This window comes from Tachysurus vachellii, chromosome 3, assembly GCF_030014155.1.
Source record: "Tachysurus vachellii isolate PV-2020 chromosome 3, HZAU_Pvac_v1, whole genome shotgun sequence".
NCBI classification, from domain to species: domain Eukaryota; kingdom Metazoa; phylum Chordata; class Actinopteri; order Siluriformes; family Bagridae; genus Tachysurus; species Tachysurus vachellii.
The window spans coordinates 24,160,186-24,173,861 of NC_083462.1; the positions used below are offsets into that span (position 1 = coordinate 24,160,186).

General features: G+C 35.8%; 1 protein-coding gene across 2 annotated transcripts in view; it reads right to left on the reverse strand.

Annotated features, from left to right (window-relative positions):
- Positions 1 to 13,676, reverse strand: part of otofa (otoferlin a) — a 57,446-nt gene that overhangs the window by 11,122 nt on the left and 32,648 nt on the right. For both annotated transcript variants that reach the window (XM_060866365.1, XM_060866364.1), the window contains exons 9-30: positions 12,357 to 12,488; positions 12,041 to 12,103; positions 11,862 to 11,946; positions 11,602 to 11,761; positions 11,158 to 11,344; positions 9,855 to 10,041; positions 9,459 to 9,682; positions 7,510 to 7,618; positions 7,166 to 7,349; positions 6,629 to 6,749; positions 6,424 to 6,524; positions 5,578 to 5,668; positions 5,370 to 5,486; positions 5,127 to 5,279; positions 4,788 to 4,977; positions 4,035 to 4,159; positions 3,771 to 3,905; positions 2,439 to 2,600; positions 2,005 to 2,124; positions 1,762 to 1,923; positions 759 to 921; positions 69 to 139 (exon numbers count right to left, since the gene is read on the reverse strand). In XM_060866365.1, the coding sequence (XP_060722348.1) occupies positions 69 to 139; positions 759 to 921; positions 1,762 to 1,923; positions 2,005 to 2,124; positions 2,439 to 2,600; positions 3,771 to 3,905; positions 4,035 to 4,159; positions 4,788 to 4,977; positions 5,127 to 5,279; positions 5,370 to 5,486; positions 5,578 to 5,668; positions 6,424 to 6,524; positions 6,629 to 6,749; positions 7,166 to 7,349; positions 7,510 to 7,618; positions 9,459 to 9,682; positions 9,855 to 10,041; positions 11,158 to 11,344; positions 11,602 to 11,761; positions 11,862 to 11,946; positions 12,041 to 12,103; positions 12,357 to 12,488 (3,042 nt within the window). The remainder of the gene's footprint in view (positions 1 to 68; positions 140 to 758; positions 922 to 1,761; positions 1,924 to 2,004; positions 2,125 to 2,438; positions 2,601 to 3,770; positions 3,906 to 4,034; positions 4,160 to 4,787; positions 4,978 to 5,126; positions 5,280 to 5,369; positions 5,487 to 5,577; positions 5,669 to 6,423; positions 6,525 to 6,628; positions 6,750 to 7,165; positions 7,350 to 7,509; positions 7,619 to 9,458; positions 9,683 to 9,854; positions 10,042 to 11,157; positions 11,345 to 11,601; positions 11,762 to 11,861; positions 11,947 to 12,040; positions 12,104 to 12,356; positions 12,489 to 13,676) is intronic.

A 13,676-nucleotide genomic window follows, 5' to 3' on the forward strand; every position in this document is an offset into this window, starting at 1 on the left:
CAGGCAGTATACTCAAAACGTCATGTTATATCTACTATGTGGATTTTAAAAGCCATGGAAAGACTCACAGGATCCAATTTGACCACAGTGTCCATCTTCTTAACATTGGCCTCAGGGTTCATGTTGATTACGATTTCACCTGAGGAGTGAGAGAAGGGATGAGAGCAGGGTTGGGAACGGGACGTCCCATTGGTAAAAGCCATTAAGCCATTGGCTAGTCTTGCTGTAGTTGGCAGGGTCATTTGTATATGAGCAGTTAAAAGCCAAATACCAGTAGAAAGGACAGGACAATGTTAAAAGGACAGGACTACCATTGCAGTTCAAAAAGAGTGGAGAGAAAAGTGAAGAAAGGGAATTAGCTTGGAAAAGGAAAAAGAAACTCTTCAAACTTGCATGTACTGTATAAAGGGATGCAATCCTTAGTTCTCCAACTGTCCAATCTGTTAGGTTTTCAAGATGGTTTTTAAAGGTCCCACAATATGCCTGCAACATTTATTTTTAACCGTAATAGTAATGTATGCAAGATGCTTGATTTTGTTTAAAAAGGAATATTCGGGTAAAAAAAATATAATTACAGTCAAGCTTACAGTCAATACATTTCTAAAACTTTGTGTTAGCTGGAAAGTCCCAGTACATAGCATTTCTCTTTAAATAGTTAGTGTAGTAAATTAAAACTTCTGAAGAGCAAGACATTTCTTTATAGAGAAATTCAAATTTTACAGAGAAATAAAAAGCTTTTGGCAAATGCTCTTAGCTACCTGTATTGGCCCAGTTGTCGGTCTTCTTATCTGGTGGTGTGTAGATAAACCTCCGAAGGCTGGAGACAGCATGTGAACCCACTAATGTGTAACGTCCAAAAGCTCTGCAGTCCACCACTCGAATATTCAGAGGAGGATGGAGTAACTCATTCTCTGGTAGGTCCTGTAATATATACCATTAGTAACCCAAAAAGCATATGAAAGTAACATGCACCCCAGCTGACAGATTAATGAATTTTTCAAGTTCTTAAAGGTAGCCGTTAATGCAATAAAAACATGTTTCTGGGGTGTTTGAATAAATTTGGTGTGCCATTTTTTCCCCATTGATATTACAATTGAAAAAAGCCACATATTTGAGTAGCACTATAAAGCAAAGAAATAAATTACATTCTCAACAGAGTGAAATCAAAGATGTTATTAATAGAGATGAATATGAGCCAACAAAGAGCTGAAACCCTGCAAAGTAGCTAGCAAATATATCAAGTGAAGCTTCACTAAGCATTGTAAAGCATCACTAACAGTTTTTTTTCTTTCGTTGGTGTTTTTATAGGACTATATAATACAGAACTTTTTCATTTCTGTCAAGTGTCATATTGAAAACACGTTGAAAATATTTTGTGTTAAAACAATTTTTTTTTGTTAATATTAATCTGGCTTCTGTTTTAATTAACAGTTTCAGTAACAAAGCAATAATAATTTGTTGGTTATTTGAAGCAATAATAGACCTTTGTAGGTTGTTTTTTTTGTGTAGGTTTTATGTAATAGAGTATGTAATACAGAAGTCCGCAATATTTTTGGGGGGTGGTAACATTATTTTTTTCCATTATACCATTCCAATCATTAAAACTGTTCCGGCAGTGTTTTACAAAACCTGCACCAAGCACCTAGCAAATTTGACAAATAAAACATTCTGTACTGAAGATTCCTAGACATTAGGCATTACATTAAAAAAAAAAAAACTTCTTAGTTGGGATGTGGGCTATTTACATTGGAGCGAACTCACCACTTCAAACCATTTCACCAGAGTGCTGAAGTTTGGATTTTTCTTGTAGTTTAGAATGAGGGCTGATTGGACACCTTTTCCAGCACACTCAATGTCCACACGAGGTTTGTCCACATGTGTCAGGTTAATTCTCTTTATGTCCCTCAGGCCCCAGAACAGAATCTATAGGGTGATGGAGAGTCTCAGTCTACACAAGAGGTCTGATTATGGGCAGTGTGTAAATTTGTTTACTGAGATTTTCACCTCTATGCGGTATTTGCTGAGGACAGGCCGTATTCCCAGAGGCACCGGTAGGATGGGGCCGTGGTCTTCATCATTTGGCCCATCGAGTGGAGGGAGATCTTTTACTCCTGCTGGCCCGATCTGTGTATGGGAAAGCATTCAGCAAAACAAACTAAATTCTGCTTGAAATACAACATATATGTCTTTCACTATCCATTGTAACCGCCAGAAGCCAGATTGAATCGGCGGAGTGGAGTTGAGTGGAGTCAATTGCAGAAAAACAGAACAAACTGCAAGGAGGTGGTTTAAACAAACGGACAGTTTTCTGAAAGAAGCACCTAGATTTTAAAATAGTTCTCAGACAATTTGCAAACAAAAACTACAATCTAAATTCCAAAATATCTCTTGTTTTAAAGGGTAAAATCAAATCTGTACCACATCTGCATAATCTGTACCTGTAGAAGCTCAAAGGCAGCCAGCAGCTCTCCTGCAGTCGAGTTTCCTCTAAAGATCTGGTAGTACTCCAACTGGGGTGGGAAGCGTGGGGGCCCATAATGCTCATCAACCATCTTAGTTAATGGCTTGGCAAAGGTTCGGCCAATGAACTCTGCTTTTCCCTGCACACAATACACATGTATGATAATCCTTTCAAGCACTGGAGGTCACTGTTGCCACACACCCACAGATATGATTTGATAAGAACTAGATATATTCATTCTTACATATATACACTTTATTAATTGCAATGAAATCTTATATAATTATATCAAGTGCTTTAATAAATGTTTTGGAAATTGGGATTTTGTGTTGTGTTATTAACTACTTTTAAGCATGAGACAAAAGCAAATAGGTACTCAAAAGCAGTGATGTTCTTTTCATTGCAATATTGCTCTTAACTCCCACAATCATTATAGCACAAACACCATAAGTGCAGTTAGAATAATTTAGACTAAAACTACAATAACAAGAGAAATGAACCTTCCTAATTGCAAAGAAATCCCAAAGTATTGAGGGAGCCATCTGAGGGCATTTTAAATAGTGGGGGAGGAATTATGCTATACATTGTACAAGACAAAACTGTACTTTCTTTAAGTCTAGCCACAACATACATATAGTGATGCACATAAATATGTATTATTATGAAGATAATTCTAACAATTATAAAAATGAAAGACATTAGGCAAAAACATATTCTAAAATGCAAGTATCGGAGCTATAATTTTTAGTTATTTTTTATTTTTATTTTATTCTTTACTCAAACAGCCGTGAATGTGTTAAAATATCTACAACACATAGCTTTAATGAATTTACATGAATAAATTAAAGTTATATTCAAGGTGTCTTTTGGTTTATTTGGATTACACACAGTTAATTTGAGGGCCCGCCAATATAATAACTTAAAATAAGTTATTAATAACAACTATAATAGTATTATATTGCAATTAGTAATGGATTAAAGGAAAACAAAGTTGGGGCTATGTTTTACAGACTCTCTGGGTACACTCTGAAAAGAACCACAGGCATAAACCAAAACTTTTCTGCATAATATCTAATCTACATTGAGCGTTTAAATCAGCACTGTCATTCAACAACAAGGCAGGGCCTGAGTAAAACAGGAACAAACACTGACTTCAGACAATAGCAAAAATTTCAATAAAATCTTATCGCAGTGAAATGAGGGTTTGTTACCCGACCATTATAATCTCTAAAAAAATGCAAAAGTGTCCAGCATTAGAACTCAATTTAACTTCAATAATTACACACAAATATAAAAATCAAAGCCTTACCACAGTATCTTGGTCATAAATTTCTATGACTATGATTGGAGGGTCATCACGGAGTTCACTGGCTTCACCGTAAAGCTCAACATTATCAAACACCAACAACTGGTCCCATGTTGGACAAAGAGTCTCACTGAGCACCTGAAACAAACCAACAGACATTAATTCAGTAAAACATACGTTTTTGTAGGAAATACAAACGTGTACAGCATAGTATGCAGCAAATCTTATGAAAATGGAACAAATTCATAAATCCACAGAGAAACACACCTCAGTGACTTGACTGTATGTGGAAAAGAAGACCCTGGCGAAAGGATCAGACAGACCGCTGTCATCAGCAGCAAACAGGCTACGAGCCTGATACATGTGAGCCCTTAGCTGGAACACTTGCATACCTAAAGGGGGACACGGAGGCTTTAAATCCAAATATCCAAATGACATAGTAATTGCTGTTGAATAAAGTACTCTGTAGTATACTACAGAAAGCACATCCAAAATCGTTATATAATCATTAGTGATGTGACAAGGATATTTTAAATTCCACAGAATAAAATTGAATCAGGAAAACAGTGCACAGTTTATTTATGATTACAGCACAGACTAATTTAATATACAAATAGTCCTCGTATAATGTTATTAAATAAAAAGCTAAGGTATTAAAATTAAAATATTTGTTTATCTGGGTGAAGTACCAATTAAATAAAATAAAAGAAATTTTAGATATAGTACAACAAAATTACAAGTTTTTCTTTCTTTCTTTTTTCTTTCTTTCTTTCTTTTTCATTCATTCATTCATTCATTCATTCAAAAATTCATTTATTTATTCTTTCTTTCTTTCAAAATAACTAAATACAAACTAAAAGCTTTCAACTAAAGTAAAATCAACAAATGAATTTTTAAATTCAAGTTCAAATAAAAATTTTCAAATTCATTTGGCTTTATGTAAAGCTTCAGACGTCTCTCAACACTGACTCTCACTCTCAACAGACTTAAGAGAAGCTGATGGCCAGACTGCATATTTACTGTTATAGATGAGGTTATTGGGTGGCACCGGCTGTAGGCCTGTGCTTTTAGTTGCTTTGTTTTCCTCAAAGCCACTGGGCAGACCACTCAAGAAGTCCTTCCTTTGTTTGTTCAGACCAAGCCACAAATACAATTCCATCTTAGCTTGAACTGTCCAGCCAGCTGGGCCAAAGCTCTTCTTTCCTGGTAACTGCATATAATTGTCAAAATTATATTAAGAACAATATAAAAGTTTTACTATGACATTTACATAGCACTCCTTTTAGAGCTTAAAACTAAAGGAAACTCAAACAGGACAAAAACTATTTTAGTGAGAATGAAAGAAATAGTGGGACTTACCCGGAGAAAGACAGCTTTGACTTTCCCACAATCTTTACCCATCTCTTCATCTACAATTGAGTAGAGGAGGTCTTTTGAAGGAATGCGTGCGTATGCTATACGCTTATTGTTGCTTATCATCCATATGAATACATCAGGAATACTGTGCTGAGGCTGAAAAAACCCAAAAGTGATATTTTCATATAAAACATAAATGCAAAATTATATGAAATACAATGTGTCAGAAGTTGTTGTACTTCTAACCTCATCAGCCATGAACCGAAGCTTCTGCAGGAAATTCTGCGCCAGTTTTATTTTGTCACGCACAGTGTTTTTCTTTACTTGTGAGCGCATTGTCTTAGCCTGCTGGGCCATGCTCTCCTACAAACATCACAGCAAAGCACATTCAACTCATTATGTTTGAGCTTTTATTCGTTCTATATGGTGGGTGTGTATCGTGTAGATATAATACCATCTCTCTTAGACAGGCTTTCAGCCTTTCCCGATCCAATTTGGTTATACCAGCTTGATTCTGATCTTTATTGGCCAGGGTGACAAACCGACTGTCAGAACAAAAATAGAAGATGAGAAGTTAGTAAAATAAATATAGTGATTGTTTTTATTTGTTAAATAATTCATAGACTGTCATATGGAATTTATAAAGCTGCTGCTGGTGGTTATTGTTTATTAAAATAGAGTGATTGAATGTACAGATTTATTAAGGTACAGTATAACATTGCAGGCTTTACCATGAATGATAATATTAGGGTTTTATTTTAATTTATTTTAATATGTTTTTGTTTCTGTAATAACAGCTTAGATTAACCATATAATTTAAGACAAATACTAATAATAAAAAAATTATAAAGGCTTGTTGTTTAACAAAGTAATTCATTATAATCATTGATGTAATAAAGTTTTTTTTCTTAGAATAAATGAAATTAATATTACAACTTATGATTCTTGGTTGTAAGCGCTGTTAGTATTAGTTAAGCTTTTTGTTTTCTCCATTATCTTACAATCTACCGTGCGTGTGTACGTGTGTGTGTGTTTGTGTGTGTGTGTGTATGTTGAAAGAGAGATGTTGGTGAAGATTGAGTGCTTATCCCAGCTTTAATATAAGTGATATCAGGAACTAACTTGGCTCTCAGATGGTCCACAACATTAAATCGAACTATAAATTATTAAAACATGCAGTGTGTCGTAAATGAAAAAATTAGACATTGTAATCATTGGAAAATCCATGTGAGTCAATCACAGTAATATAACAGGATCATAATGCAATCCACTGCGGCATCACAGGTTCATGCACACATACTTGCAGCCAGTGCTCAGCTCCTCCAGAACACCCCTCAGTCTGCGTTCAGGATAAGCCTTTTCTGTCTTCAGAATCTCCTGAACATCATTCAGACCCTCTTCCTATCACACACAGATATTTCCTGAGCTTGAAAAAATATTTCTTCACCATGTAACAATGCCTTTTCTCAATTCTAGAAAACATAAGGACAAAAACATTGTCTAACCAGTTTATCTGCAATCTTGTCCATAATATTTGAGTTATAGAAACGTCTTCTGTGATCATGCCACCAACTCTTGATGTAGATACAAGGCTTCTTTTCAAAATATGGCAAATGGAAGTAATTGCTGAAAATAAACGTAAAATGCACAATGTTCAAGTCCTGGAATGGCTGCACTGGTAAATAATATAAATACAACAACTAATCAATTTAACTGATTCACGTAGAAGTAAAAAAACAAGAATAATAGAAAGAAAAGTAAAAAAAAAAAAAATTCAGAAGACTGAAAACTATTTAGACGTAATGATCTCTGGACAAAAAGATGTGCTTTATGACATTAGAATTGCAAAACTCTGCCTACATCTTTCTCGAATGACAATTACAAAAATTCACTTCACTACTCAACATTTAATTGCTAATTTATTTATTTAATAACACTGGAAGGATGTGTCCACATGCAGCATACACCAACCCATCAATATGCTTTCCTTAGCCTTTGATCTTTAACCCCACAGACATCAGCTCTGTTCCCTTGAGACTGACCTGTCGGTGATTACAGGCTTCATGGAAGGAGTAGAGGATACTGATGCCAGCTCCCCATCCTCCTCAGCCTCTTCATCACTTGAGTTATGGATCAGCTCAGACTCCTCATCATCACCATCCCCTTTGCCCTTCTTCTTCTTTTTTACTGGCTTGCTTGCACCATCAATCTGGTTACCATAGTTACCTAGGAACAGGGAAGGTATGATTGCAAAGGTTATTCGGATCAAAATATATCTTTTTAAATGTACTTCAGTAAAACATATATTTAAACACCAATATTATGCATGTTCCAGGAACATGAAATAAAAATTAAATCAATCTTCAGGCTAATATCATTTACCCACCAATAGTGACTTCAAAGTTTATTGGTTTGTCGCCTATCTTCCTGTCAATCATGGTCGCCTCTAAGAAGGATCCAAACAAAAAAAACTCCTCTATTTTGCCTGGTGAAATCTGAAAACAAAGAAAATTTGTAGACTCTTAGAAATCACCATGTTTCTTATTTGAGCAAATTCTTCTTTACATTTAACCTAAAATAACAAAGCAGATTAACGGGAAACCAATAAAAAAAACGAACTAACTGACGAGCATGGACTCCATAAAATACTTTGTGCAACTCTTAGATCAAACATTAAGCACATTTAATTCCCCAATGAGCAAGCCAGAGACAACAGTGGCAAGAAAATCTTTCACGAGACAACATGAGAAAGAAACCTTTACAGGAACCAGACTTTAAAGGCAACCCATTCTCTTCTCTGTGACACTGGATAGAGGGATTATAAGTCAATACAGTACACTCATGTAGAAGAGTAGAGGTGAAACGATTTTCAAGAATGAAAGGATGAGTCAAAAGTGCAGAAAATTCAGGATGAATCAGACAAGAGAACCAACAGTGGAAGTGGATCCATGTGGAACTGTGCCAGCAAAACAATAGCAGTATAATGCCCCACAATATACACTTGCCCAGAACCCCCTACTATTTGACTTCACGTTCCTCTGATCTTAAAAATTCCAGACCAGCAAAGTGAGACAGATGAGAAACAGAATCATGAACTGCAACCATCCACTTACTGTATACTGCCCGATATTACACCCATTATTGGTCAGGCTGATTGTGGCTCATGTGAGAAAAATCAATTTGCTTAATTATTTGAATAATTTTATTTCTACTTATCATTCATTTGAGCTATGCAGGAAAAGTGCACCATTATGATTTACAGTGAAATAACAGACATTGTTTTGTCCTCAGGTTTACTTCATAAAAAGTAAATATACTTTGAGGTATTGAGTAGTTTGTGTCTTATTAGAGTGTTGCTCTAGGTTAGTTGCTGTAACACATTCTGACTTTGCTCCTGTCAATATCTAGATCCATAAATGTGCTTTCACACTGCGACATTTTCACACTGTTTAAACATCTGAATTATTATGGAGTATCTCTGTGCAAACCACAGAAGACAACCGATTCTTGCCCATCGGAAAAAAGATGGTCTCATGGGCACAAGTGCAAAATGAGATCCAAACCTTAAGATACAGGGCTGGTGATTTTTCCTTCTTTTCACACATAAGAGCAATTTGGAGTAGCCAATCCATCTACTAGCATGTTTTTGGATGGAACAGAGAAAGATTACTTAAACAACTGAGAATTATAAATCAGTAAATGCTCTGGAAGATTTATTCTCAATAACCCATAGGATCTTAAGATCTAATTATTAATTGTTCAGAAAACAGAGACCCATTTCCACAACTTAAATAATAATGTTTAAATTAGATATTAAAGTTTATAGATATATTGGTAGATGCATCCTCAATATCTACTTTTGTGTAATTATTTTATTTCTCTTCTTCTTACTTTGCTATACAGGCTAATATACAGGCTCACAACTCTGGTGAACCTGCTGTTCTGCACATTTAAGTGTTTTCCCTGCTCTATCACACCCACTTCCACTCACAAACAGCTGTTAATCATCTGATTAGTTTAATCAGTGTTGGAAGCAGGAAAAACTCTAAAATATGTAGGACTAAAAGTCCTTCTTTTTTGGACTTTCATCTTTCATGGCACATTAACTGCCTGGACATGAGGGTGGTGTTTCTAACATTGAAACAGTTTCCCTGCTACATAACCCTAGCCTTAACCCTACTAATGCTGCACCAAGCACTTCAAAAATTGTACTTTAAGATATGAAAATTAAGTAAATAATAATGAATTAATCAGTTAAAGACTCTAGTGTATTTAATTATGCACAATCCAGCATTGTGTGTTTTCAATAAATGTCTGCAAAATTTAGTATCTCACTTCTGAGACATTTTGGATGGGCTCCACTTGGACTTCAGAGGAGATGTTTACATCTGAAGAGGATGTGTCTAAGATCTCCACAGCAAGACTAATGAGGAGGCGGGCCCTGAAGGACACACCCTCTCCAACCCCCTCGTTTAAGTCCTGGTGCTCGTCCATTAGAGTGTACTGGCGTGTGGAGCCATACATGTTCACCCAGGCTGGCCCCAGCGTGGGTAAGAAACCTAAAGAGGAGACAGCAAAGTGAGCCAAAATGTTCACGCTTCTGGGAAAAGGACAATTTCCTTTTGGACAAAAAAAAAGGACAATGTCTTAAAAAATGTGCTCTATTAAGTAGACTTTTTGTCCCCATTTCAAAGTCTCATACAGTGGTGACAGCATGTCCTTTCCTTGTACCTTTGTCTCCATCATTTGAAATCTTGCGCAGGTCAATAAAATGAGTTCCTATGGCAACATCGGTAACCTTGTCGGAATCCCGGATCTGAACCTTTAAGCGTTTACACAGGGGTGGGAACATCTCAGTAAAGACGAGTTGTTCATTCCAAACGGGCTCATAGGTGCCCTTCTGGACTGAGGTTTTTCCCTGTGTACACACATACATGCAATGCACATCATATAAAGGGTCTACTTTACTGAAGCACTCAGCAGCATTCGACACAGTATTGTATGGTTGTAAAAGAGTAGTAGATAACTAGCACAGAGTACACAAGAATTGTAGCTAAAGTGAGCTTATTAATGCTGGTACACTTTGGGGAATTTAGCTTTTAGCTGTTAGTGGAAGATTTGTGTGTGTTGTGTTGTGCACTTCCCCATGCCCTATAGATTAATATGACTACTGAAAGTGGCAATTCAGTAAACTTTAATGATACATTTTAGGCTGTGTACTCTGCACTAAATATTATTGGCTGAATTGTAACACTGAAGAACTATCATATTATTTTAGTGCAAGAGCATCCAGTACTATAAAATGTTATTCACCAGGCAGCTGGTATACATTAAACAGACTAGTCAACTAAGACAGACAGCCTTTACCTCCATGTACAGCATGGTGAAATTCATAGAGAGCAATAAAGCCCCACATTGGCAGATATGCGGTCCTTGTGCTTGAACACAAACCCTACTGATTAGCACCTTTTCCACTGAGTCTGGAACTCTTTAGCTAGCCAGCTACATTCCTGATTAAGCTATGGGATGAAGATACATCACATATCCCATATAGCACACATAAGTCATCACTACCTATGCAATGTACACCACATAGACTTTGTTTACTATTTAGGAAGAACTCTGCACATTGTGCTTGGAGATTCTGCTTTCTTCCTCTCATTATTTGACATAATCTGTTTTTTTACGTGGATCTGATCTCATATCATTGCAATCAGCAGCTTAATAAATGTACTAACCTCCCATAAAGTGAGAAACAGTGAAATATTAAGAACCTTTATTAAAATATGCTTTAAAACCATGTTGAGGTGACATCTTCCTAATAACAAATGCATGTGATCAAAATGCTGTGCATTAACATTATCTAGATGTGTGTGTTATCAGTGATGCATCCAAAAACTCCTATCAGTCAGTTTGATTGTAAGATACTATTACAGCTTTACGAAAGTGGCAGCTCAGGAACAGGAGGTTTTTAAAAAAACATGACACATACCGTTAGCAGAGCACTGAACAGTGATCATCAGAGTTGGCTTACCTTCTGCCCAGCAAACTGCACTGAAACATAAGGGTCCACAAGGTCTTTGTTCTCTCCAATTAAAGCCTTTTTCACATTGGCCATGATGCTGGCATTCATTTTTGGCAGACCTTCTGCTCGGAAGACCTTCACATAGAAGCGGGCCCACTGCCTTTCTACTGGTAGTCCCTCAGGCAGCAGAAGATTCCTGAAAGAAACAGGCTATTATAAGGACATTTTTTTGCTTTGGGTTAAAAAAATGATTTAATATTTAAGCTATATTACAGATGTTAAATTAATTCTCCTCATAATTATGTGCATAGTGATTGTGATTACGGAGAAGCTATGCAATCCTGAACAACATGCCATATCCCTACTAAACGTTTTGACTGTAATTAACTGAAAGATTTTCTTATGAATAAAATTTATTTTGACTATCTGCATAGTTTAAACTAGATGTTTTACCCTTCTATGTCATCATCGTCTATCTCGTTGGCCTTGTGTGGGGTCTTAATGTTGTCCCCTTTCCCTACCACTGCTACGTCACATTTGACATAGCCTTTGCAGCCTGCTGTGATGTCATCGGGGTCAGTCAGCATGGCCCATTTGTGGTAGAACTGGTGTTCTATACCAAAAAGCCATAAAAAATTAAAGCACAATAAAAACACTTTATTATTAATCCAAAATATTGTAATAAGTCTTTTATCTGTTACATTATTACTTACCAGGTTGTGCGTAGATTGTCCCTATATCGATTTTAAAGTTTCCAACCAGTGTGCCACTTCTCAATATATTTTTTGAATGAATGACCTGCAGGATAATTAGAATAGTCAAGTATCCAATGCTCATGTTAAGAATTTTCACATACCAGAGTTTCCTACTACGACAAATGGATTGTACTCACCGAAATCTTAAGGATCTTGTCAAACATGACATCAGGTGGAACATGGAAGTCAAAGACAAAGTACTAGAAAAAAAAAAATGTACAAAGCAAGATTTCAATATAAAAGTGAATATATTATTGCCTCTTAAAATTAGGACATTTTACTCAAATGAAATTCTACACTAGTTCAGACTTGGACTTCATTTAATTTAAAAAAATCTGTTATTTTTAACGTATCAATTAATATCACATAAAAAAGTAAAAGATTTAGGTTTTTAATGGAAGCTGGAACAGTCTGTTAGATTGTGCCTCTTTTACAAAGTACAAGTTTGCTCACCTCACTGTAGTAAGGGCAGTTTGTTGACTCTTTCATAGATGTATACTTCTTTTCCTCTCCAATTTCTACACACACCAATGGATCCATGTTTAAACCCATTAGCTGGCGAGCCTCAATCACCATAACACTAATCTGCAAAGGAAATTACATCTTTAATGATAGGAATTATTATAGATTCCCTTCTCCACAGCTCTGGCCCTGAAGTCATTGCACTATTTACACACACCACTGTGTTGAACACACCAATGGACTATTTAAAAGGTGCCTTGGGAATTATTTAGCTGGTAAATTGTTCTACTTTTCTGAATTAGTTGAGTTTGAAACCTTTTAGCTTTTACCTTCTGTAGTGGGGTATTACATTAAACCTATAAAAAAAACTCTTCAGATAAACGCTTTAGGTTTCTGAATATATTTCTATACAGATCAGGAACCAGCATAGATATTATGATTAATGTTTCCTGGAGCAGAAATCATTTTAAATTCTGCATCTATCATAGTGTTTTTTGTGGATTTGCTAGCTAAATGTACAATCCCCTGCAAAACAAAAAGCATGTTAATATTTCTGGAGAAGATTTTGGAGGCTGGGAATATGTTTAAAGATGCAAGTATAGTGTTTAATGTCAGTAAGTAGAATTGGTTTACTAATGAAGCTTGGGAACAAAATTTTGACTCCTAGTTCCCAAAGTAAGTACCAGAGCCATCAAAACTTTCCAAACGGTCTTTATATTTTAAGTCAACAGTAAAACAAAATCTGCAATTTCTAGAGTCACACATGTAAGAATAATTTCATTAATAAATAATTTCATGTAAGATTAAGTTACCAGCATGTAACAAGTAATAGACTGGGGATTAATTTAGTTTCTCATAGAATTCGCATTTCAAAGAAAAGTACCCATATACTGTAATCTGCAAATAAATGGAATTACTGTATATTATAAAGCCCTGAAATTAAATTAATCCTCTTATAGAGGTGTTATTATCACACTTGAACGTTTTCCTGTTGGACCATTAGGGGCGTTCCGGCAGTTGTGTCTTGTGATATGTGTTTTTGTTAACGATTTGTGTTCATGTGTCTTAATTCCTTCCTTCCTCTGCACACCAGTTCCTTATGTGTCTAATTGTCTCCCTATTTATCCCTGCCACGTTGCCTTTGGCAGTGCGGAATACTTGTCCTCGTGTTGTCTTCATGGTCTTTGTTTGGTGTTTCGGTTTCTTTTCCTTCCACAAATTCTTTCCCTATTGTTTTCCATTTTGGTGGGTTTTTTTTTTTGTTGTTATTAAATCGTGTTTTTTAGCTATCTTTGTGTTTGGGTCTGGTTT